Raw genomic sequence first — 25,635 nt, 5'->3', positions numbered from 1 at the left:
CAGGTTGGTCTCAGCCGATCACACATTTCGAACAGCGAATTAGATTTAACCCTTCTTGAAAGAGACATGTAGATCACACGAGCTGGTAAATTCCAACGACTGGTTGCGGAGTTAGAATGGCGAATCATATTTAACCCTTCTTGAAAGAGACATGTAGATCGCACGAGCTAGAGCATCATCCCATCTCCGCATCTAAATTTGCCCCCCTTCCTCCTTTCCCAGCTCCGCCTCCCTCCTCCTGTGTTTCCACCAATCGTAATCCTCTCCTCCCATCTTGCACCCCTATGAGCCCTTCATGGCATCGCCTGCCTTCACTGTTGTTCGCCCCGCCTCCGGACCTCCTACTTGCACCCATATTTTAGTGCCAGTGTCTTCTGGTCTTCTCACCACCAAGAGGACTCCATGGCAACCGCTCCGTCATACCCGACCAAAGCCGTCGTCCCTTACCTTTCCTTTTCTGAGAAGCGGACCTCCAGCTCCTTGCTTCGACAATTGCCTCCTGGAGGCCTCCACCCTGGTTTGCAAGATTGTGGGTAGCCACCCAGCGAGCAGACAGCTCAAGGATCTTTTGCAGCCTCATCAACAAGCTAGGCAAGACCACTGACATTCATCCTTTGGGGCATGGATACTACTAGGTTGAGTTTGATTCGCAAGCAATATCGGATAGAATCATGAAGTCGAGTCCCGTCGCACGGCGTACGGCCCAAGCCTTCTTTACGAGGTGGCAGCATGGCATCAACCCAACATCCGTTCCCCCCTGGCAAGCATCTCAGGCTTTCTTGTCAAAGTCTGCTTTCCCAGCATCAGGAAGGAATATCTTCCACTCCTCCTGACGGTGATAGGTGGTGCCCCCCCCCCTCTCCCCCCCATGGCGCGGTTCCCAACTTTGCTCCCAATCAGAGAGGAGGGGGGGATCCCGGCCCCCAAGATTCACCGTACCAGGTCTCAACCACCGAGGATCCGAGTGCAAAAGAGTGGCAAGCCACTGATTCTAGGCAAAACCACCGTCATACTTCTAGTGCAAAACGTCATCGTCTAGAATACCGCAAAGAGGATACGGTTTTGTCAAAGAACCATTATGCGCACTTATCACAGCACCCCCCCGACGGCTGGTTGGGGGGCAATCCCACCAAGGAACCTGGCGTTCGCCCCCCCTTTATGGAGACCATTACCTCACCATGATCCACCTCCAAGTTTCCAATATCCCTCAGACCTATCAGAGTCATCAACGGGCCCGGCCTCACAGCCTTAGTCCCCCCTCCCTCTTGAAAGAATGTGCACAAGCGGAAGCAAATAAACATGAGAGAGAAAGATTGCAAGCAAGAACAAGAGCTTTATTAGCTTGAGGTTACAAAGTACAAGAGCCAGCAAATAGGGCAATGTAAGATGATTGAATGAATAAAAGAGAGCAACTCTTATATACTTGTGCATGAAGCAGGTCGGCTGTAGAAACAGGCCGACAGGACCTCCACGACAGCATTAAGAAGATGCAATATTTTAACACCCCCTCTGCATCTTAAAGTGTGCAAAAAAGTCAGAAGAAAACTGATGAAGAAGGTGCGATCATGGACACCTCAGCATGGCCAGTACTGAGTACACCTCGGAAAATGCACATGTCAACTTGTTGTCTTCCGAAAACATAATGCCACTGTAAAGAGTAAAAGAAAATCTGCTTGGCTCCAAACTCAAAGTACACATCACATCTAATAACCTCGAACAAATGAACATGGAACACATCCTGTCCATAGTCTCTGCTGACCAATAGTTCTGGAACTCATCCGAACCATGAAGGAAACTTGGTTGATCCTTGAACTCATCCGGACCATCAAGTGAACTTGCCTGTCTTTATACTCGCTCTGATACCATGAAAGAACGTGCACAAGCGGAAGCAAATAAACATGAGAGAAAGATTGCAAGCAAGAACAAGAGCTTTATAGCTTGAGGTTACAAAGTACAAGAGCCAGCAAATAGGGCAATGTAAGATGATTGAATGAATAAAAGAGAGCAACTCTTATATACTTGTGCATGAAGCAGGTTGGCTGTAGAAACAGGCCGACAGGACCTCCACGACAGCATTAAGATGCAATATTTTAACACCTCCCAAGTGAACCCTTCTTCCTCCAAGCTCCCTCCTCAGCCCCCCCCCCCCCCCCCCCCCCCCCCCCCCCCCCCCCGCGGGCTCCTTCCGTCTCTCCCCCCTCGCCTTCCCCTCTCTCGCTGTCGCTCTCTCTCTCGCTCTCGCTCTCTCTCTCTCTCTTGTGCCAGCTCAGTTTTACCACCTTGAGCACCATGTCACAGCGGCCCATGAGGGATGTATTAGGGTGATATGAGAGCTCTCTCCTCATGTACCTAGATCAGATTTTAAAGTTCTAGATTTTTGTTATCTTTCTTTATTACTATTTTGTACCCAGGATGATGTACCTCATGGATATGATGTAACCTTTTGGTCTCATAGGTCATTTTGGCCTTTTGATGACGTTAATACAACTCTCTCTCTCTCTCTCTCTCTCTCTCTCTCTCTCTCTCTCTCTCATATTGAGCTTCACATATAGAGGGGATCCTGTGGAGGTTCTCATCCTATGTCTACCTTGGTGTCATTTTCAGTGGCCCACGCTTTACCATGCTTCCCGCAGCACATGCTAGAGTGACGCGGGGATATGCAGTCTTGAGCTTACTTGCGCGGCAGTGCTTCCAAGCACATTTCCAGGAGCCCAGGACGAAGGGCTGGCTTTTTGACACCCTTGTCACACCAGCCTTGATGTATGGAGCAACTTTCTAGGGGCCAGATTTATCCAATGAGGATTGGCAGCGAGTTGAGAGGCCCCAGGTCATGATGTTCTCCTATATGATTCGCAGCAAACCATCAATCCCACACCAGATTATCCAGGCAGAGTTTGCTGCAGCCCCGATGGTAGTGGAGACACTCTTCCAGACAATCACGTACCTTCATCGCATCAGTCACATGGATCCCCACAGGTACCCGAGGCTTGCCCTAGAGTCCTCCAGACAGCTAGCACTTGAAGGGCACTCTGGAGTATGGTATGCACTAGTTTCCACTTGGTTCTCAGTATATGGGCTCTGCATGGACCTCCTACCCCCCCTTCAGTACAGTTTGGACTCCCCTTTTTTCCGGCTATCTCACGAGGATACCAACCGGGTTATCCGGTCAGATCTTCTTAGCCTCTACACACATTGCACATGGATCGCACCCCCGAAGCTCCCCACGAAGATGCACTTTTACAGAGACCACTTCTTCACACTCACTGAGGATGGATTCATCCAGCAGCCGGGCTACTTGAGTGTTCACATGTCCCATGCCATGCGGATTGAGATTGGCCAGATACAAGTTTCTTCCCGCCGCCTCAGAGTGGAAATAGGTAGAGCTGAGCGCATCTTCAAAGCCGGGAAGCTCGTACGAACACCCAGAGAGGAGAGGATCTGCCGACTATGCCACACAGAGGTTGAGACGGAGGAGCATTACATATGCCGCTACCCAGTATACTATGAGATCTGCGGGAGGTTTCACTGTCTATTTCGTGAAGGATTCGGTCCACTCTCCAGGATCATTGACTTCCAGGACTAGCGTTGCCTGGGCCTCTTCTTGCTTGAGCTCCGCAGACACAAGGACACCTTCTTAAGACACAAGCCCCAGCCACCCCGCCCCCTCCCTCGGCAACCAACCATCACCAGTTTCTTCCGGACCCAGGAGGGGGAGGACACCGACATATTGGATCTTGTGGACCCTCCACGAGCTACTCAGGACCTACCCCACCAGAGAGGAGTTGCCTCGGACCGAGCCTCTGCACTCCAGCATGCCCGACGCCCTCGACCCCCCCCCCCCGTCGGCCACGATCACCTCATCAACTCTAGATCCAGGACATGCTCCACCGCCATCGAGCTACCTTTCCATGTGACATAGCTGAGGGAGACCTCTCGGCCATATTCATCAACCCCATGCTTGACATTTTAGAGAGTGGTATACCATCTACTCGGAGCTAATGTTGCTCCCATGTTTTTATGTTCTTAGTATTCCATGACGAGTTTCCATGGACACTCTCTCTCTCTCTCTCTCTCTCTCTCTCTCTCTCTCTCTCTCTCTCTCTCTCTCTCTCTCAATCATCATCCGCCTTGCCAGCGCATACCTACCACCTGTCGGTCGTGACTGGTGCCTAACCCGGAGCGGAGGCAACAAGCTAGTTCAATTTGCCTCTTGATCCACCATTTCTTAGAGCCTCCCCGGTGCGTGCCCTCCCAAAGTGCCCCCCCCCCACACGAGTTTTGGGGCAATTGTTGATTACAACTTCTTCCAATGCCTCCCCATCGAGGGAGAGGGTATCTTCGAGGAGATGGTGGCCCCCATCTGTATCTGCGTGGTTTTGCATCACTGCAGGCCCTCCACCCAATGAGTGGGGCGATGATATTCTCCTTCCCTCTGTGTGCAACGCCAGGACGGAATAGAGCACAGAGTCTGTGTCTGCATCCCAACCCTTCCATAAAACTCTATGTCCAAAAGGAAGCAAAGGAATACCACAAAAGGAAAAAGGTCCCATGGAGTGCATATCCACAATTAGAAGTCTCGCTCTTTCATACGTCAAACAAAATGCAGATAATCCCGATAAAATCTAAGGAAAATTTGTTACATAAGCATCACTTTTGCTCACACTAGCTAGTACATGCCAAAATGAGGAGAACAACAAACCTGATTTCCTGCATAACGCTGTTGTATGGCTTTAATTTTTGGTGCCAAATTTTGCATAGCCAAGCTTGATTCCACCTGTTGACAAATTACGTAATGAAGTCAAATGACGTGTGCTTTTAACCAAAACCTCAGAGCATTCAACATGTATGCAATGTAACAAGGTAAAATTTATCTCTTTATATAAGGTTGACAATAAATACTTGTTGCTTTGACAAAGGAAAAGTGGCAGCTTTAACAAGTATTGTCAACAATATGATCGCAAAGCCATAAGCATATGGCACATGTAAAGCTTGAAAGCCATCCTTCAAAACCTGCAATTACCCAAGGGGACATAAAACCAAAAATTATATGTGAATCTTTGCTTTGAGTGGACATAAATGAAAACCTAATAATCACCTCAATTAAATATAAAAGTTTGTTCATAAAATTTTCCTCTCTTCAGTATGTGACAAATGTGTTATTGGAAATGTGTATCAAGCGCTAGGTATTAGTGTGGTCAGGTGGTAAGTATTGTATAAACCTTTGTTATAATATTTTAACGTAAATGTTAAGGTTTCATAACCTTAGGTGTTTATACTTCATTAAAAACCCAAGGTGGACAAGACCAAGTGCCCACGCTATTCTCTCGTGCTATTCATTCTCCATTAAGTGTTTTTTAAGTGTTAATCTGTCACGAGATAGTGTCCAAGAAGTACTCAAAGAAGTGCTCACACCTACCCATGTGAGTTACATCGGTATAAGAGCATGGTTGTTTCCCTCTTCTCAATGGGGAAACTAACTTGTGGACTTGGACACTCCATAAATAGTGCACTTATCACTATGGACAGCTCAACAAGGGATAATGAAGTGCCCAGTCCCTACTCAAGTGGTAGACATGCTTTGGATGCATTGCAGGAAAGGTATGCTCATGTTGCACATGATCGTAACTTGGTATTGGTGGGACAATCGTCCCATGGCAAGGAGAAAGTGCAAGATGAGGAGGCTGAAGTTGAGCATGTGAAGAGGGATGGTAAAGAAGGTGATGCAAGTGAGCTATGTTTCAAGAACCAATCATCCCATGGCAAGGAGAAAGTGCAAGACGAGGAGCACAATGCATTACGGGTTGAAGTTGAGCATGTGAAGAGGGATGTTAAAGAAGGTGATGCAAGTGAGCTATGTTTCAAGAACTCTCCATGCCTGAATGCAAGGAGTCCAATCTCTCAAGGGCTCACACCGCATGCAACAAGTGATGATCGGTAGCCTAACAGTGTAAGGGGCTGGTTACGTAGCAGTACACATACTATGTATGCATCTCATGGTAAGAGTCGTCGACATGCAAGATGAAGGACTGTGCTTGTGGAGTTGTCACGTGATGGACCTGTGCATCATGGGTTAAAAACTATCATCATGCATAAAGGCTACATGTATCTAGGTTGCCGGTTCATATAGCACAAGCCTCCGCACCTCATGTTGCCCATGAGCCCCATGTAGCAAGGGCTGCCCCGTTGAATAAGGCATGAAGAAGTAGCATCATGCAAAGAAGCTCAAAGAATTCAAGGCCACGACATGTCAGTCAAGTTTGAATCATACCATGGAGACTATGATGCTATCAAGGCTACGGTGTTCATTGCACAATTCGACTACCTTTAGTGATGAGGACGTCACTGAGAAGTCAAAGATAAGGCATGCTAGCATGTTCATAAAGGGCACGGCTGCCCATTGGTGGATTTCGGAAAAGCTTTCAAAGCATCCCGTTGCCACTTGGGATGAGTTTCAAGAATGAATCATGCCCAATCTTGCCTCCAAATGCCATGAAGAAGATCATCAAGAAGTGGGACAAGATAGAGCAAAAGGACAACAAGACCATGAAGATCCTCTTGGAGGTCTCACTTGTTATGCATATTAGTGACAAAGAGAAGAAGAGAAAGTTTGAATCCGGGGCTGCATCTAGTGTACCAATCAGGGTTGGAATTGCATCCAAAACAAACTTTACAACAGCTCATTAGCATCTTCTCTTGCCACCAAGTACAAATTAGAGACATATACAAGCATACACTTAAGGAATCTATGCATGGTTTTGTATGTGGATGTTTGCGAATGTGCCACATACGTAAAGATGTGAAACATATATCAAAAGGTCTTGAACATAGATTTGCTGATATGTAGAGATACTTCTCTGACTATTATAAGTTGATAGACGGGAATGAAGGGCACCTTGAGAATGGATTCCAGTCCATCAGTGACTCCACTGAGCCAATCTCGGTTCTGTTTCTGGACAGTGTCAGCCACCGCAGCATCGGTGGAAACCGCGGCATCAGCAATGGTGTAAAGGAGCCCCTCAGCTCTGGCCACAAGCTCGGGGAAGCTTCTGGATATGAAGTGGGAGGTCGCCTCTATATGGCCGTCGAACTCCTGGAAGCTAGAGCGTACGGCAAGGGCACCACCGCCATTAAAGTTGTGTCTCGGTCTTCTGTTGCTGTTGTTGCCTGTCAATGGATCAAAGTGGAGCCTCAGCAGACGAGGGGATAATGATGGGGTGGCGAAACACGGATAGCCGGACCAGCTGCTGCAGGTGGGCGTTGTTGGTGAGAGTAGAGGAGACGCCATAGCTTGCTACGTCGCGTGGAGACTTCTTTACTCATGATATGAGCCTAAAGAGCCATATTTGTAGCACCTGCATACAAAGAGCATGAATTAAAGCTATGTAGTCTCCATGTGTTATGGTTTCATGGCTACAAATAAGTTCACCTAGGACCCCAAACACATAGAAATTGCAGAAATTGTATAACTATGATATATATTTCTTACATCCCATGGGGTCTCCTCGCTCTTATCATCATCACCAAACAACTTGAATTCACATAAATTGCACAACAACAAAAAAAAAAGAGATTTGCAACAAACAATAACTCGAAAAATCACATGTACACCATAAGGCAAAGAATCACCATGAATTTTTGATTGGAGAGTACAGTTTGATGGAAATGCACTCCATGGCGGAGCTCAAATCTACTCTCCTAATCGACATGAATTTTCGATTAGAAGAGTACAGTTTGATGGAAACACGCTCCATGGCAGAGCTCGAACCTCTCGACCACCCTCGAGCTTTCTCACTCGTACTCGCATAAATCGTCCCTCCGTAGAGATTTGATCACATTACATGAAATCATTAGAAAAAGGGACTCTGATAATCACACTCTAATCAACAATTAGGGTCTCAGAGAACTATGCTAATCAACGATTCAGAAATCCCAAGAGAACTCAAATCCTAATAATATGCATTAGTGAACTCGAATTCTACTAAAAATGGCCTTCTCAAAAAGCATGCACGACCAAGCACACATGCAAGAGTGTCTACCACCACCACTATACTTTAGAGAGACTAAAGGAGAGGCTCACGGAAAGTCTCTAAGGCCGTGACCCATTAAAAAGTAGGCATCTTGCCCTCACATTCCAACCAAATGTGGTCGGATGGTAACCAAACTTTACAAGAGTGAGAGTAGGGTCCACATGTAGAGACTTGCAAAGTTTGGTCACTATCATAGCCATATTATCAACCATAGGGCTGATCATGGGTAAGGTCATGGATGCTCCAACATCTAAAGATGGCACTCCACTAACAGTAACATTCATAGAGAACTGTCACGGGACCCTTTTGTACTTCTTGAAGAAATAATTAAAAACTCATAAAATATATCAAAAATCAAAACAAAGACTTGAATTAAATTGAAATCAAATAACATAGCATAACAAAAAGAAAGGAAAATAAAATAACATCACCATCAAGACAAAATTGGGTGCAATCGCCCCCCCATGCCGTGTAGCTCCCCTTCCACGACATGAGTATTTAGAGAATTTTATTCATAAAAATAGCCCAAGGAGCTAAGAATAGATGAGCCTACAAATTGGGCTTGCTTTTCCTACTTTTGGGGTATTACTTTACATATTTTTAATCATATCAAAATCCCTAAGGTTTGTACATATAAAAACATTTGCCCAAGTATAATTGCTAGTCATATCAAAATCCCTAAGGTACATATAAAAACATTTGCCCAAATATAATTGCTAATGGGCCTTGTTACATAAAATAACTTTGTGCACATTTGCACATATATTAATCTTGTGCTCACTTGCACATTCCATTAAGCTGAATCCTATACAAATTAAATTAAACATATTTTTGTACGGTTATTAATTCATCAAAAATATGATAAAATATATACATAGACAGTCCTCCCATTTGAGGAAGCAACTGTCCTCAGTTACATAAGAAAAATGTCGAGAGAACACGATTATATTTGTAGGAATTGATGTCATAACCTGTAAGGTAAACTCAGAGGTCCAAACATGTCTCAGAGGCATAAAGGCATGGCTCAGAGGTTCTTATGGACATGGAATACCAATAAGAAAATCTCGTGCGACACCTAAATTGGTGATTGTCACACTGATCATCAAATCAAAAATAATATACACAAAAAGTTTGATCCATGATTCACACAATAAAAATAATCATCATCTTCACACCACCGCTCAATCCACCAGCCATACGACACCTCTATCGGTACCCTCATATAGTGCGACACCTCAATTAGTACCCTCACACATCTCATGTAGTGCGACACCTCAATCGGTACCCTCATATAGTGCGACACCTCAATTGGTACCCTCGCACATCTCATGCAGTGCGACACCTCAATCGGTACCCTCGCACTTCTCGTTGCTATACTCAGACACTGTCCACGTTAGTTAAACAATTAATTGAACACATCAATTAATCCCAACATCATCTTGAGATATAGACAACTCATAAATATTTAAATAACAAACCACACACATGTTTGCCAGGCATAAGTACCCCGAGAATCACCCCTCCATACGAACCAACTGAAATAAACAATGGAGGCCCACGAGTATGCCATATACGGGCGTTCCTGATATACAGTTGCATAAACGCATGAGAGGATGGCTTCATGATTTTTGTGGAAGACTAGATCTACACATAATGCATGTGCAATGAACCAATTAAATGAATGTATGTAAGACGAGTCTAAGTGTCCCATACCACATAGGCGCGTTGCACATACACATAGGATGGTAAAAGATAGAAGACATAATGTGTATGGAGTAAGTATATGAAACCAATTTAATGTCCCATACCACCACATTAATTCCATATATCACTTCCTTCAGAATAGAAGTTTGAGGCGAAGTGGCTAGTTCCCTCTGAAATTTAAATTCCGACATAATTTTTCTCTATCTATAAATTTTATTTAAGTTACTAAACTTGAACTAATCTTAATGTTGAATTTATGGTTAGGTTCTTAGGTTGGAAAAATATTATAGAAATACTTATGAAATAGTTGTATAAAATGAAATGAATATATACATATACATACCTCCATCGTTGTGTTGTAATTGAAATAATCTGCCAAAAATAATATTAACACTCAAAAGAGATGTAAATCATTATTACTTTTATGGATAGGGTATATAAAGTTATTAAACAGAATCTCATGAGAAACTTAACATCATACGAATAAAAGTTGAATTGGTTATGGATATAAGGATAGGAAATACTAACCTTGAGTTGAAAGGCTGTTTGAGAGGATGTGAAATTATAAACGAAGAGTAGATAAAATTGATTTTTCAATATATCAAAAGTTTAAGTGCAAATATGAATGTGGAGGACTAGTAACAATTCTAACAATCTTGATTAAGCAAACAAGTCTAGATGATGAAAGATTAATTTACTTTTGAAGTTGAAATAAACTTGAATAATAAACATGAAACTTAGCAATTATAAGGTTGAGTTAAGGGTAAGAGATTCATACCTTTTATATATTCGATTGCAATGATGCTCTACATTGAGAAAAATGAGAAACAATGCGAATGGATTGAAATATAATTATTCTTCCAAACGTAACTAGGGTTGTATTAAATTATGACTTTATAAGAAATAAAACTTATAGTAGTATGGTTTGAGATTTTACGCACAATTATTTTAAGCATGATCATTATTGTAAGGATAGCAATGAGAAACTTACTTGGAAGGTGTTTGAATCACTATCTGAAAGATAAAACTTACATAGAGATATTGGAAGAACTATTTACTAAATTTTGGAGAATAGCAACTTACTTGCAAGTGTCGAACAACTTTGTTGGGACTACTGGAATCATTCTCAAGATATAATAACAATAAAAGTGGTGTTCAAATATCATAAAAATATGAAAAGTTTTGAAGTTTTGAACATTTTTGTAGATATCCTGAAAATATTGTAATCTCTGCATCACAAAAATAATTAGATTGGAACAAAGAATTTAGGATCTCTTCTAAGCCTTGAAAGAAGGTCGTACTCCCAAAAGTTAAAGCTTTTTGAGGTTTTCAACAAAGCTTTTTTTTCCTAAATTTTCCGAGTTACAAAAATATAACCTTTTTGCCTTAAGGTCACATGATAGAAGTTCTCACTTCATGCATTGGTCAAAATGAAAACACCAAGAGTGGACAAAAAAACCTAAATCGGACCTTAATCTAGAGCTTTTGAAAGCTTTATAATTAAGCTTTAATCAAAGCTTAGTAAAGCTTTGAAGTAAGCTTATCAAAATTGTAAAGCTTTGAAGTAAGCAATTATAAGGTTGAGTTAAGCTTACTAAGCTTTGATTAAAGCTTAATATATATCAAAATTTGCTTCTTCTATGGTGCGCCCGGCCGCTTGATAGGAGGAGTTATTGTTATGACTCACCCTAACCCTCCTTGAAACGCATCCAAAAAGAGATTACCTGGTGAACCGCAACTGTTATGAAGATCTTTTCAATGGCCGAGCTCGTAACCCTTGAGGTCTCCAAGCTCGACAACTCCTTGAGAAGCAAATCCACCGCGTCTGCCGAGCGTTGTCACACCGCCGCGTTGCACTACAGGTTCTCGTCCCTCCTGTCACCTCACTTCACTCACACATACTCACTAGCATGCATTAGGGAGAAAGATTAGCAAGAGGGTTAGCAAGAGCAAGACTCAATTGCACAATGGGAGAGTATGTTGTATTATGAGAGAAATTCAATTATATGCATGGCCATAAGTGTTCACACTCAATTAAACTATGGCCGACTGGGCACTTTAGCCTAATGCTATTACAATGACTACTCTCATGATATATCCATGAAGTACATCACTTAGGACTTCATCCTAACTTTCTACCATGTGCTCTTGAAGCGGAAATCGCCATAAATACTCCGTCACACCATTACGGGCGTCCATCCAAGTTGTAGTTTTGGACACTATTGCTTCATATCTTGAATGTATGACCCTTTGGTGTATCTATCGTGACTCCTTGATGTAAGATAATGGTGGTATCTCTTGTTAATCCCAGAATTGGATAACATTCCCCTCTTCCTGATGGCAATCACATCCTTGTGATCGCGTTGAAGACCTTTGTATGGGGAATGAACAAGCTTTGGCGATGGCTTTGATGTTGAATGACGTTCAATGGTCTTTGTTCCTCAAGAAGAAATAAGAAAAGCTAGTTAATGAATGAAGAGATTTGTGGTTTATTGAAAATTCCTAACGGGGTGGTGGGTGGGGTTTTTTCTGAATGATTGCATTTTTACATTTGTGTGAGTCCCCCCTTTTTTTGGGCTCAATTTGTTTTTGGCAATCATCGGCAAGGTTACATGTGATTTTGTTAATGGGGACACTAAGAGATGTTAATAATGGGAGAGAAGAGAGAGAAGGTTCCAGAGGAACCTAGACTTAATCATCAGAATGAGATGGTGATTCTCAGTTCCTCATTTGATTCATTGAGGCGACATTCATCATTTGAAGTAATTGGCTTGTGATGATGTCCCTTTGTGTGGCAGGATTCTTGTCAAATATTGTTGAGTAGGACATGATCCTCTCTTCTTTTGTCCATGTGATTTTTATGTTTTTATGTATATTTAAGTGCTCTTATGAAGTAGATTTACATGAAGTACAAGAATTGAGTCATATAGACTCTTATTGAATTGTGTTGCGTTGAAGTAGCCACTTGTTGGTGAGGATTGAAAGAATTACGTAGACTTGCGAGGCTAATATAGATATCTTCACTAAGGATTGAAGATTATTGATTTGTGAAGATAGTGGCATCATTTAGAGAGGTTTGTAATTTGAAAGAAAATTCCAGTGAGATAGGTTGTACCATTGACCAGGCTTTCGCCCACCATGGCCCCCCATCCAAAGATGTACCTGTAAAATGTTAATGGTGAGGATTTGGTGCAAATGTTCACCAATGCTGCATGAGTATGGATACGTACTCATGGAGCAGCTACTACATTAATTGAGCCAAAAGAATATTAAGCAATAAGCTTAACAATTATATAGTGGCTATTACGTGATATGGCTTAATCCATGATGAGGCTTAAATTGTGACAGTGCTGGTTCAAGACGTGAGACTGTATTTCTTGAGAAACCTGAACTCATGAGATTGCATGATTTTTGGCCGTGAGGGGTTATTTCATGAGCGGCCTAATTCGGTGGAGCTGCAAGTTTTGACCCCGAGTTTTTTTTTTGGTCATCTATGTCATGATTTGCAAGCAACAGCTTCTTGTGTGCTCATTTCTCACTTCGAGAGGGGTGACAAGAGCATTGTTATTTTGTTCTTGATGTACTCCTAAGTCTCCGTATTGATTCTTGAATTTGTTTGCTGAAATGATGTGTCGAGGCAGTAAGGAAGACTGCTGATTGTTTGCATGAACAAACAAGCTCTTGTGTTGATGTTGAATGCACGAGAGTGGTTGAGTGATTTGCTTGTTGTTGCTTGGGCCTCCATTCTTGTTGAACTTTAGGTGAAGTTATTGGGGTTAAAGTCGGTGGTGAGGTTTTCTTTACATTGTTCGATTTTGGCAACCATATGATGGAATTACCATCATAGTATCCTTGTTGTTGAAGTACGTGCATAGGCACCCATCTTTGACCAACACTGTAATAATTTGGTGGCCGATGTGCTTTGGTGTTGAGACTTTCTTCTTTGTGTAATCTTAGGGGACTTTGTGATGCACTTGGGGACCCAAGCTTTGGTATTTCTTTGGTAGTACCCTTGTGCTTGCAGCAGTGTTTTTAGTACCCACACTTGTTGCATTGGGAGAGTTTTTTGAGGAACTTGCATAGGCTTTTGTGGACGGTGTTGTGGAGTACTTTTCTTTTTCCTTGGCTTTCGAGTGCTGTGTTGAGGAAGAGGTTTTGATTGTCAAGGCACCCAAATTTGATTGGCACCTTCATAGTAGCCTTGAGCTACAAGTAGCTGCTTTTCCACCCACATTTTGATACTATTAAGATATCATGATTGTGGGAGTCTTGGTGGAGTTTTCTTTAGGGTTGATGTGGAAGGTTTGGGACCCTCCTTAACCTTGGCTAGTGCTGAGGCTGCAGGTTTGAGACTCATGGGAATTGTTGATGATGATGAGGTTAGAGTCTCTTGTGGAGTGGCTGTTGATGGAAGAGGCCTTTAAATACTCCTTGTATTCAAAAGAAAATCAAACTAAAAACTTGCATAAAAACCTTGTTTTCTTAAAGGACTGTCTTATGCCAGAATGCTAGAGGGGGCAGAGGGGTCTCACAGCTCATCTCCGAGCCACTAGACTCTCCATCAACAAGAGAACTGTCTTACGCCAGAATGCTGGAGGGGTCTCACAGCTCATCTCCGAGCCACTAGACTCTCCATCAACAAGAGAATGCCCTATAGAAATATTAGGCATACCAAGGGACTCAACCACTTTCTCTTTACCTTTATGTGATGTCATGTGAATCGGGATGTAAATGAATGATATGGGATGTGACGGATGATCTATGAGATGTGAATCGGGATGTGAATAAATGAGATGTGATGACATGTGAATCGAATAGATAAGAATGAATGGATGGATGGGATGTGATGTGAATAGATGTGATGAGATGTCATGTGAATCAGATAGATGTGAATAAATGGATGGATGTGGATGTGTATGTGATGAAAATGAATGTGAATGTGTATGTGAAGAATGGATGTGGATGTGTATGTGATGAAAATGGATGTGAATGTGTATGTAAAGAATGGATGTGGATATGTACGTCAAGAATGGATGTGAATGTGTATGTGAAAAATGGATGTGGATGTGTATGTGAAGAATGGATGTGGATGTATGTGAAAGAATGGATGTGGATGTATGTGAAAGAATGGATGTGGATGTGTATGTGAAAGAATGGATGTGGATGTGTATGTGAAAGAATGTGATGTGATGTGACATGAATATATGTGGATGTGAAGTGATAGATATGAATGTATGGATAGATGTGGGTAGTCGTACATGTGAACAATTGGATGAATGTGGATTCAATGTGGATGAATGAGATGAGATGTGTATGAATGAGATGTGATGTGGATAGATGTGATGTGATGTTATGTGGATAGAATGTATGTGATGGGATGGTGATGAGAATGAATGTGATGGATATGAATGAATATGATGTGATGGATGTGAATGGATGGAGGTGATGTGATGTGAAATGGATAGATGTGAGTGAATGAGATGTGATGTGAATTGGGGTGTGAATGAATAAGATGTGATGTCATGTGAATCGGGATGTGAATGAATGATATGGGATGTGAATGGATGAGATGTGAATCGGGATGTGAATAAATGAGATGTGATGTGAATCGGGATGTGAATGACTGAGATGTGATGTGAAATGGATGTGATGTAGATTGGGATAGATGTGAATGGATGATATGTGATGTAAATTGGGATAGATGTGAATGGATGATATGTGATGTGATATCTAAATTGGGATAGATGTGAATGAATGTGATGTGATGTGATGTGAAACAGGATAGATGTGAATGAATGAGATGTGATGTGAATGGATGAGGTGTGATGAGATGTGAATATGGGTAGAAGCGAGTGGATGAGATGTGATGAGGATAAATGAGGAAAGATGTGATGAGATGAAAATGATGTGATTGGATGAGAATGGGAATACATATAAAACGGATGTGGATTGAATAATGTGGATTGATGTGGAAAGACGAGAGTTCGTATAGAAATTGTATTTATGACCTGTTTTTAAATGACTATTTTATGTCAAGAATGCTGGGGAAGAATTTTGACCGTCTTGTTAATGAGGTCGTGGAGACCTAACTGATAAAGTTACAATAGCTGACCGAGAGTCAATGGAGGACGTCTCGCATAGCAAGGTCGGTCGAGGTCTTGACCAGCCTCGGTTCGATTTAAATGGTGAGCTTCCGGTACGGTGGATGAGGGACTAAGGAAGCGACCTATGAGTGAAGCGCTAGGTGACCTGTGAAGGATCCTAGAGGGTGCTGACCATACAGTGCTCGGGCTCTAAGTCGCCAAAGATACCCACACGTATATCGTGGAAGATATTGGAACAAGGAGTAAGAGTTGTTTTCTGAATTCGGGCATGGATATCGTTGATGGACCTTGCTGGCCCTCAACGGATGATTCCATGGCTCTTTTATATGAATCTGTTGGTTGATCTTGCTGATCTTTGACGGAGATTCCATTATAAGCGAGTGAGGGACCCTTCCCCATGCAAGAAGTGCTACTTCTGCTGCTAGCACCCCTGAATTCTTTGCACAGGGGGGATAGGGATCTTTTAGCTGGTATCAGAGCAAATTGGCTAAAGTGGATCAACCGAGAAGCCAAAAATGTCAAAAATTTATGAAGTAATAATAAAAAGTTAGAAATGTGTGATGAAATTCATACAAATTGATATTCAGAAGATTGAAATTCATAAATTTAGTAATTGGGTCTTCAAATGGAAGTATCGCAATTGTATGGAATCCCTGGCTTGCTTGAGGCATAGACATGATGGTATTTACCTAAAAATTCCAAGGACCGTGACTACCCGTATATATCGAGGGTATAACTGCAGCACTTACTGGCAGTATATACGAGTAAATCTAAGACCTTGAAATTATAAGAAAAAATGCTATCCAGATAATGAATTCAATTGTGGTTGATATGATCTTAAAATTCTGGTTGAGAACTGATGAGTTGATTTGGATTCTGATTGAAAAATGATGATTCCTAAATTTTGGTTGAAAAGCGATAAGCTGAGCAAAAACCACAATGAGAATGAATGGGACGAGTCCCTATTGATGATGTTCGTATAACTGGAATGATGATATGACTGCAGCAAATCACTATGAGATTAGTGGATTGTGCTGATAGCTTGCTGTTAACACTTGACCCAGTGGATCAAGTTAAGGTATGACAAATTAAAAATCTATATAATTGAAATTCCCATGGAGGAATGTTGAGATGGAAATTTCGGTCCAATGGACCATTATTGTGTTAAGGATATGAATGATATGATCTGAATGAATTGTTATCTGATGATGAGTTCTATATAAGAGATCTTTATTCCAGGATTCTGTTGGGTTCACCAGACTATAAGGAACCCCAGAATTAATTGGATCTTAAGGGAAAGAGTTGTCCTCTAGTTTGCGAGATGAGGACATCTCGCGTTTTTTAAGTGGGGTAGGGTGTAAGATTCCTTTTGAGGTGTGCAGGTGTAAGAACCTCCCCTTCTGATCTTATAATTATTCCCCTCTCTAAAATAAAAGAAAGATCTTGTTTTACCCTGTTTTGGCCTGGAGAGAGAAATTTTTGCATCTGAAAGAAATATTCTAACTATTCCATGTACATATTCACCTATGAATATGCATGGACATATCATTGATATTAATTATTAAAATTGATTTCTATGCATAGAAAGATGCATAATGAAAATTTTTTATTACAAAAGTGTTATTCTTATTAAATTTGATTTTTTCTATGCATAGAAAGATGGATAAAGGAATTTTTTATATTACAAAAGTGTTATTCTTATTAAATTTGATTTTTATGCATAGAAAGATGCATAAAAGAATTTTTTTAAATTACAAAAGTGTTATTCTTATTAAATTTGATTTCTATGCATAGAAAGGTGCATAAAGGAATTTTTTTATTACAAAAGTGTTATTCTTATTCAATTTGATTTCTATGCATAGAAAGACGCATAAAGGAATTTTTTTAATTAAAAAAGTGTTATTCTTATTAAATTTGATTTCTATGCATAGAAAGATGCATAAAGGAATTTTCTTTATTACAAAAGTGTTATTCTTATTAAATTTGATTTCTATGCATAGAAAGATGCATAAAGGAACTTTTTTATTACAAACGTGTTATTCATATTAAATTTGATTTTATGCATAAATAGATGCATAAAAGGATTTTTTTTTAATATAAAAGTGTTATTCCCATTGAAGTTGATTTTTATGCATAAATAGATGCATAAAGAATTTTTATATCAAAATTAGAATTCTCTTAAATTCTATGAGTCTTTGATAAATGAATAATTAAATACTCTAAGAGAGAATTTTCTATTGTTTTATATTCACACGGATTGTAAAAAGAAAATTCAAGAAATCTATCGAGATCAAAATATTTAGATAAATGATTAATTTATTCCTCATTGGAGTTCGTAACTAATTTAGAAATCAATTAAGTGAATATTCAAAGAAAGAAATTCAATAAAATAGTAACTGAATTATTAAACCTTTTCGAGAAAGATAGTTCAGGAAAAATCTTATCCGACTCAAACCTTGAATCATACCATGACCAAGACCAAACTCTTTCGTCAATTTCGAGGAAAGAACGTGTGATCAGTTTAGAAAAATACACTCAAAATTCCACCAAATCTGAAACTAAGTTTGAGACCCTTCAAATTGATCTGTGGATCAAGGTTATAGAACTCAAAGAATTCTGGTATGAAATTCAGAATTTCGATCAAGAAGTTTTGGGGATACTGTTTCAAGAAATACTCCTTGTATTCAAAAGAAAATCAAACTAAAAACTTGCCCTGTTTTCTTAAAGGACTGTCTTACGCTAGAATGCTAGAGGGGGCAGAGGGGTCTCACAGCTCATCTGTAAGCCACTAGACTCTCCATCAACAAGAGAATACCCTATAGAAATATCAGGCATACCAAGGGACTCAACCACTTTCTCTTTACCTTTATGTGATGTCATGTGAATCGGGATGTAAATGAATGATATGGGATGTGAATGGATGATATGTGATGTGATGTGAATCGAGATGTGAATGAATGAGATGTGATGACATGTGAATGAGATAGATGTGAATAAATGGATTGATGGGATGGGATGTGATGTGAATAGATGTGGTGAGATGTCATGTGAATCAGATAGATGTGAATGAATGGATGGATGGGATGTGATGTGAATAGATGTGATGAGATGCCATGTGAATGAGATAGATGTGAATAAATGGATTGATGGGATGTGATGTGAATAGATGTGGTGAGATGTCATGTGAATCAGATAGATGTGAATGAATGGATGGATGGGATGTGATGTGAATAGATGTGATGAGATGCCATGTGAATTAGATAGATGTGAATGAATGGATGGATGTGGATGTGTATGTGAAATGGATGTGAATGTGTATGTGAAGAATGGATGTAGATGTGTATGTGATGAAAATAGATGTGAATGTGTATGTGAAGAATGGATGTGGATGTGTACATGAAGAATGGATGTGGATGTGTATGTGAAAGAATGGATGTGGATATGTATGTGAAAGAATGGATGTGGATGTGTATGTGAAAGAATGGATGTGGATGTATGTGAAAAAATAGATGTGGATGTGTATGTGAAAGAATGGATATGGATGTGTATGTGAAAGAATGTGATGTGATGTAAAGAGATGTGATGTGACATGAGTATATGTGGATGTGAAGTGATAGATATGAATGTATGGATAGATGTGGGTAGTTGTACATGTGAACGATTGGATGAATGTGGATGAATGAGATGAGATGTGTATGAATGAGATATGATGTGGATAGATGTGATGTGATGTTATGTGGATAGAATGTATGTGATGGGATGGTGATGAGAATGAATGTGATAGATATGAATGAATGTGATGTGATGGATGTGAATGGATGGAGGTGGTGTGATGTGAATGGATGGAGGTGGTGTGATGTGAAATGGATAGATGTGAATGAATGAGATGTGATGTGAATCGGGGTGTGAATGAATAAGATGTGATGTCATGTGAATCAGGATGTGAATGAATGATATGGGATGTGAATGGATGAGATGTGACTCAGGATGTGAATGAATGAGATGTGTATGTGAAATGGATGTGATGTAAATTGGGATAGATGTGAATGGATGATATGTGATGTGAATGAATGTGATGTGATGTGATGTGAAACAGGATAGATGTGAATGAATGAGATGTGATGTGAATGGATGAGGTGTGATGAGATGTGAATATGGGTAGAAGCGAGTGGATGAGATGTGATTAGGATAAATGAGGAAAGATGTGATGAGATGAAAATGATGTGATTGGATGAGAATGGGAATACATATAAAACGGATGTGGATTGAATAATGTGGATTGATGTGGAACAATGTGGCAAGACAAGAGTTCGTTATAGAAACTGTATTTATGACCTGTTTTTAAATGACTGTTTTATGTCAAGAATGTTGGGCAAGAATTTTACCGTCTTGTGAATGAGGTCGTGGAGACCTAACTGATAAAGTTGCAACAGCTGACGTAGAGTCAATGGACGATGTCTCGCATAGCAAGGTCGGCAGAGATCTTGACCAGCCTCGGTTCGGTTTAAATGGTGAGCTTCCGGAACCGTGGATGAGGGACTAAGAAAGTGGCCTATGAGTGCAGCGCTAGGTGACCTGCGAAGGATCCTAGAGGATGCTGACCATACGGTGCTCGGGCTCTGAGGCGCCGAAGATACCTACACGTACTTCGTGGAAGATATTGGAACAAGGAGTAAGAGTTGTTTTCTGAATTTGGGCATGGATCTGGTTGATTGACCTTGTTGGTCCTCTCACCGGATGAGTCCATGGCTCTTTTATATGGATCTGTTGGTTGATCTTGTTGATCTTCGATAGAGATTCCATTATAAGTGAATATATTGCTGGGTACTATGAGCAGAACTATTGAAAAGGCCCCTGATTGGATAGGTGGTGAGTGTTTTGGTTGCCAATGATGCCATAAGTACACCGATATAGGAAAGATTAGAAATTAGAATTCAACCGAATATTTTGGAACATTATGATTAATTGCTACTATAGTTTCATTAAAAGATTTTTTTAAAGACAGCTGAATCTGTGAAAAAGGCAATTTCATGTTGGGTGTGTAAGTGGTGTGACTAGTTTTAAGTTTGCACGAATATCAGGTAGGGGGCCTAGGAACTCTTTTCCCTGGTACCTGGGACAAAACCTAACAAAATTCTTAAATGGATCCCATCACTACAGTGGTTGGGCGGTTGGCTAACCCACGAAGCTAAATGGGGTTAGGCTGAACGACTGATGGATCCCTAAAATGAGACTCAATTCTGTTATGGTATGATAGATGAAGTAAATCCCGGATCGAAATTGTTCTAAGGAAAAGAATCAACGGCAGTGCCTCTCAATGAGGAAAAAAGCGTTGATCTCTATGATCCAAGTGCAAGTCTTTTCCTTGATCTGACTATGATAGTTACGGGTTCGGTCAGATCAGTTCAGTAAGTTAAGGCTCTTGACTACGTTAGAGTAAAAATATCCAGGAGGAATCGCCCGTGCTTTCTGGGCGAGGGAAGTTTTTCCGGGTTCGGTTTTGGAAGAATCGAGGGATTAATCTCTTGTCCGGATATCCGTGGGCGAGGCCCGGAGTGAGGGACCCTTCCCCATGCAACAAGTGCTACTTCCGCTGCTAGCACCCCTGAATTCGTTGCACGGGGGAGACATGGATCTTTCAACTGGTATCAGAGAGCGAATTGGCTAAAGTGGATCAACCGAGAAGTAACAGTAAAAAGTTAGAAATGTGTGATGAAATTCACACAAATTGATATTCAGACTGAAATTCATAAATTTAGTACTTGGGTCTTCAAATGGAAGTATCACAATTGTATGGAATCCCTGACTTGCTTGAGGCCTAGACATGATGGTATTTACCTAAAAATTCCAAGGACCATGACTACCCATATATACCGAGGGTATACCTGCAGCACTTACTGGCAGTATATACGAGTAAATCTAAGACCTTGAAATTATAAGGAAAAATGCTATCCAGATGATGAATTCGAATGTGGTTGATATGATTTTAAAATTTTGGTTGAGAACTTATGAGTTGATTTGGATTCTGATTGAAAAATGATGATTCCTGAATTTTGGTTGAAAAGCGATATGCTGAGCAAAACCACAATGAGAATGAATGGGACGAATCCCTGCCATGATGTTTGTAACTGGAATGACAATAAGTCATTACCCCCAATTTTTCATCAATAAAATGAGATATTTTCATCTCTCCTCTATCGTGTTTCAAAACTAGATCCAAAAAGTAAGCTGAACTGACCCAAAAATGGTCAAAAATTGACCAAACTGATCTGGAAAATTCTAGAATCAGCTTGCTTGGTTAGAGGCTCACTTTTTCCTATAAATAGAAGCCTCCCCATTTATAAAAGCTTAATGGTGTTTATGCACTGTTACTCTGCTCCTGTCCTAAGCCATCTACATTGAATTTTTAATAATTCAATTGTTTTTGGCCTAATCCTTTCCAAAGTGAATTGGTGGCCACTCTTGCTTCAAACAAGAGTAGAACCCTCAATCCCTCAAGCCAAAGGAGAGCTTACAAGCTCCATGTAAGCTAATTTTCTTACTTGTTTAATGAAGAATCTATGATTTAATGAATTTTTATGTTTTGCAGATGTTGAATTAAATTCAAATGCTATGCCTTTGATAAAAAGGCCACCCCCTTCTCCTCTTTACATTCCAACCTTTCTCAATCCTAGAAAGATAAACTAAAGGATTAATTAAACTCTTTTTATTGTTTACTCTCTTGAATTTAGAAAATTATGTAGATTAGAGTTCTATAAATTTGATTTGGGTTAATTTAAGTTAAATAAAGAATGATAAAAATGAAAAATGGTCAGCCATACAAATGAGGTTATGGTAAAATTTTCTAGAATTTTGTGGAAAAGAAAGTTTATTTTTATGTTATTTCAAAAGAGTAATTTCCACCATTTTTGCATCTGAAAGAAATATTCTAGTTACTCCATGTACATATTTACCTATAAATATGCATGGATATCACTGCTGATATTAATTATTAAAATTGATTTCTATGCATAGAAAGATGCATAATGGAATTGTTTTTATTACAAAAGTGTTATTCCTATTAAATTTGATTTCTATGCATAGAAAGATGCATAAAGGTTTTTTTTAATTACAAAAGTGTTATTCTTATTAAAATTGATATTTATGCATAGAAAGATGCATAAAGGAATTTTTTTAATTACAAAAGTGTTATTCTTATTAAATTTAATTTCTATGCATAGAAAAATGCATAAAGAAAACTTTTTTATTACAAAAGTGTTATTCTTATTAAATTTAATTTCTATGCATAGAAAAATGCATTAAGAAAAAAATTTTATTACAAAAGTGTTATTCTTATTAAATTTTATGTTTATTCATAGAAAGATGCATAAAGGATTTTTTTTTTAATTACAAAGTGTTATTCTTATTAAATTTGATTTCTATGCATAGAGAGATGCATAAAGGAATTTTTTTAATTACAAAAGTGTTATTCTTATTAAATTTGATTTCTATGCATAGAGAGATGTATAAAGGAATTTTTTTAATTACAAAAGTGTTATTCCTATTAAATTTGATTTTATGCATAAATAGATGCAGAAAAAGATTTTTTTATTATAAAAGTGTTATTCCCATTGAAGTTGATTTTTATGCATAAATAGATGCATAAAGAATTTTTATATCAAAATTATAATTCTCTTAAATTCTATGTTTAAATTCTATGAGTATTTGATAAATGAATAATTAAATACTCTAAGAGAGAATTTTCTATCGTTTTATATTCACACGGATTGTAAAAAGAAAATTCAGGAGATCTATCAAGATCGAAATATTCAGATAAATGATTAATTTATTCCTCATTGGAATTCGTAACTAATTTATAAATCAGTTAAGTGAATACTCAAAGAAAGAAATTCAATAAAATAGTAACTGAATTATCAAACCTTTTCGAGAAAGATAGTTCAGGAAAAATCTTATTCGACTCGAACCTTGAATCAGACCGTGACCAAGACCAAACTCTTTCGTCAATTTTGAGGAAAGAAGGTGTGATCAGTTTAGAAAAATACACTCAAAATTCTACCAAATGTGAAACTAAGTTTGAGACCCTTCGAATTGATCTGTGGATCAAGGTTATAGAATCATTCTGGTATGAAATTAAGAATTTCGATCAAGAAGTTTTGGGGATACTGATTCAAGAAATACTCCTTGTATTTAAAAGAAAATCAAACTGAAAACTTACATAGAAACCATGTTTTCTTAAAGGACTATCTTACACCAAGATGCTGAAAGGGGGCAGAGGGGTTTCACAGCTCATCTCCGGAGCCACTAGACTCTCCATCAGACCATGACCATACCAAACTCTTTCGTCAGTTTCAAGGAAAGAAGGTGTGACCAATTTAGAAAAATACACTTAAAATTCTGCCAAATCTGAAACTAAGTTTGAGACCCTTCGAATTGATATGTGGATCAAGGTTATAGAATTCAAGGAATTCTGGTATAAAATTCAGAATTCCGATCAAGAAGTTTTGGGGTTACTGATTCAAGAAATACTCCTTGTATTCAAAAGGAAATCAAACTGAAAACTTGCATAGAAACCCTATTTTCTTAAAGGAAAGTCTTACAATGCTGGAGGGGACAGAGGGGTCTCACAGCTCATCTTCGAGCCACTAGACTCTCCATCAACAAGAGAATGCCCTATAGAAATGTCAGGAATACCAAGGGACTCAACCACTTTCTCTTTACCTTTATGCGATGTCATGTGAATCGGGATGTAAATGAATGATATGGGATGTGAATGGATGATATGTGATGTGATGTGAATCGGGATGTGAATGAATGAGATGCGATGACGTGAATTCGAGAGATGTAAATGAATGGATGGATGGGATGTGATGTGAATAGATGTGATGAGATGTCATGTGAATGAGATAGATGTGAATGAATGGATGGATGGGATGTGATGTGAATAGATGTGATGAGATGTCATGTGTATCATCAGATAGATGTGAATGAATGGATGGATGTGGATGTGGATGTGTATGTGATGAAAATAGATGTGAATGTTGTTACCATATTATAGTAGTGATGTGTGTGAACACACTTAGGACCGCCGGGGCACTTTTTCCCTCACTAGGAGGTTTTTTCCCCCGTGCATTGTATATACGCCCATTATCTTCTAGGGCTTGTTATCTTTCATTTTTGGCACTCATAATACACTACTGTGTTGTGCTCAAGCTTCCTCATCTTCTTGAAGTTGTGTGTGCATTCCTGCAACCCTAATTCCAACAATTGGTATCAGAGCAGGCTTCCTCCTCCCGGGCAGCATCACCGGCACCTGCCGCTTCATCTCCTCCGATTGCGTCGAGGTTTCACGAGCGTCTGCTGCAGGTTAGTATATGCCGTGGGAGAGCCCATAGGGCCTGTTCGTTTCAGAATTTTGATCTGAAGTCGTTTCGCCCTCCGTTTTTGCATTCCAAGTACTGCGCAGGCAAAATCGTCCTACTGTGCAGATTTTCTGTCAAGATTAAAATCTGCAGGACAGGTGCCCATTCGTCTGTTTTGGGCTGTGCTACATAGCACAGGTCGATTTTATACAGGTTTACCTCTTACAGAGAGCATTTACATCTAGTAGTACAGTCATTGGCCATGGCTGACAACAATGATGTATTCCGCATGTTGGCTGCTGAGGATAAGTTGGATGGCACCAACTATCCATTGTGGGCATATATGATGCGACATGTATTGGTAGCAAAGGGGTTATGGAACATTGTGCAGGGTATTGATGCACGTCCTATTGTGGCTGGGAATGCTGCAAACACATCAGA

At 39.8% G+C, this 25,635-nt stretch overlaps 1 protein-coding gene across 4 annotated transcripts in view; it reads right to left on the bottom strand.

Annotated features, from left to right (window-relative positions):
- Positions 1-7,475, bottom strand: part of LOC147623915 (inner membrane protein PPF-1, chloroplastic-like) — a 36,878-nt gene extending 29,403 nt beyond the window's left edge. For 2 of the 4 annotated variants that reach the window (XM_086820539.1, XM_086820540.1), the window contains exons 1-3: positions 6,893-7,365; positions 4,900-5,010; positions 4,700-4,774 (exon numbers count right to left, since the gene is read on the bottom strand). In XM_086820539.1, the coding sequence (XP_086676665.1) occupies positions 4,700-4,774; positions 4,900-5,010; positions 6,893-7,285 (579 nt within the window). In that variant the 5' untranslated portion in view covers positions 7,286-7,365. Of the gene's footprint in view, positions 1-4,699; positions 4,775-4,899; positions 5,011-6,892 lie in introns of all 4 variants that reach the window. The other 2 variants (XM_086820538.1, XM_086820537.1) reach the window with 2 other exon arrangements.
- Positions 7,476-25,635: the final 18,160 nt, after the last annotated feature.

This window comes from Cibotium barometz, chromosome 26, assembly GCF_041138505.1.
Source record: "Cibotium barometz isolate CiBa-2024 chromosome 26, ASM4113850v1, whole genome shotgun sequence".
Classification (NCBI taxonomy): Eukaryota; Viridiplantae; Streptophyta; class Polypodiopsida; order Cyatheales; family Cibotiaceae; genus Cibotium; species Cibotium barometz.
The sequence above is the reverse complement of the archived record's forward strand: the minus strand, read 5'-3'. Positions and strand labels throughout refer to the sequence as shown.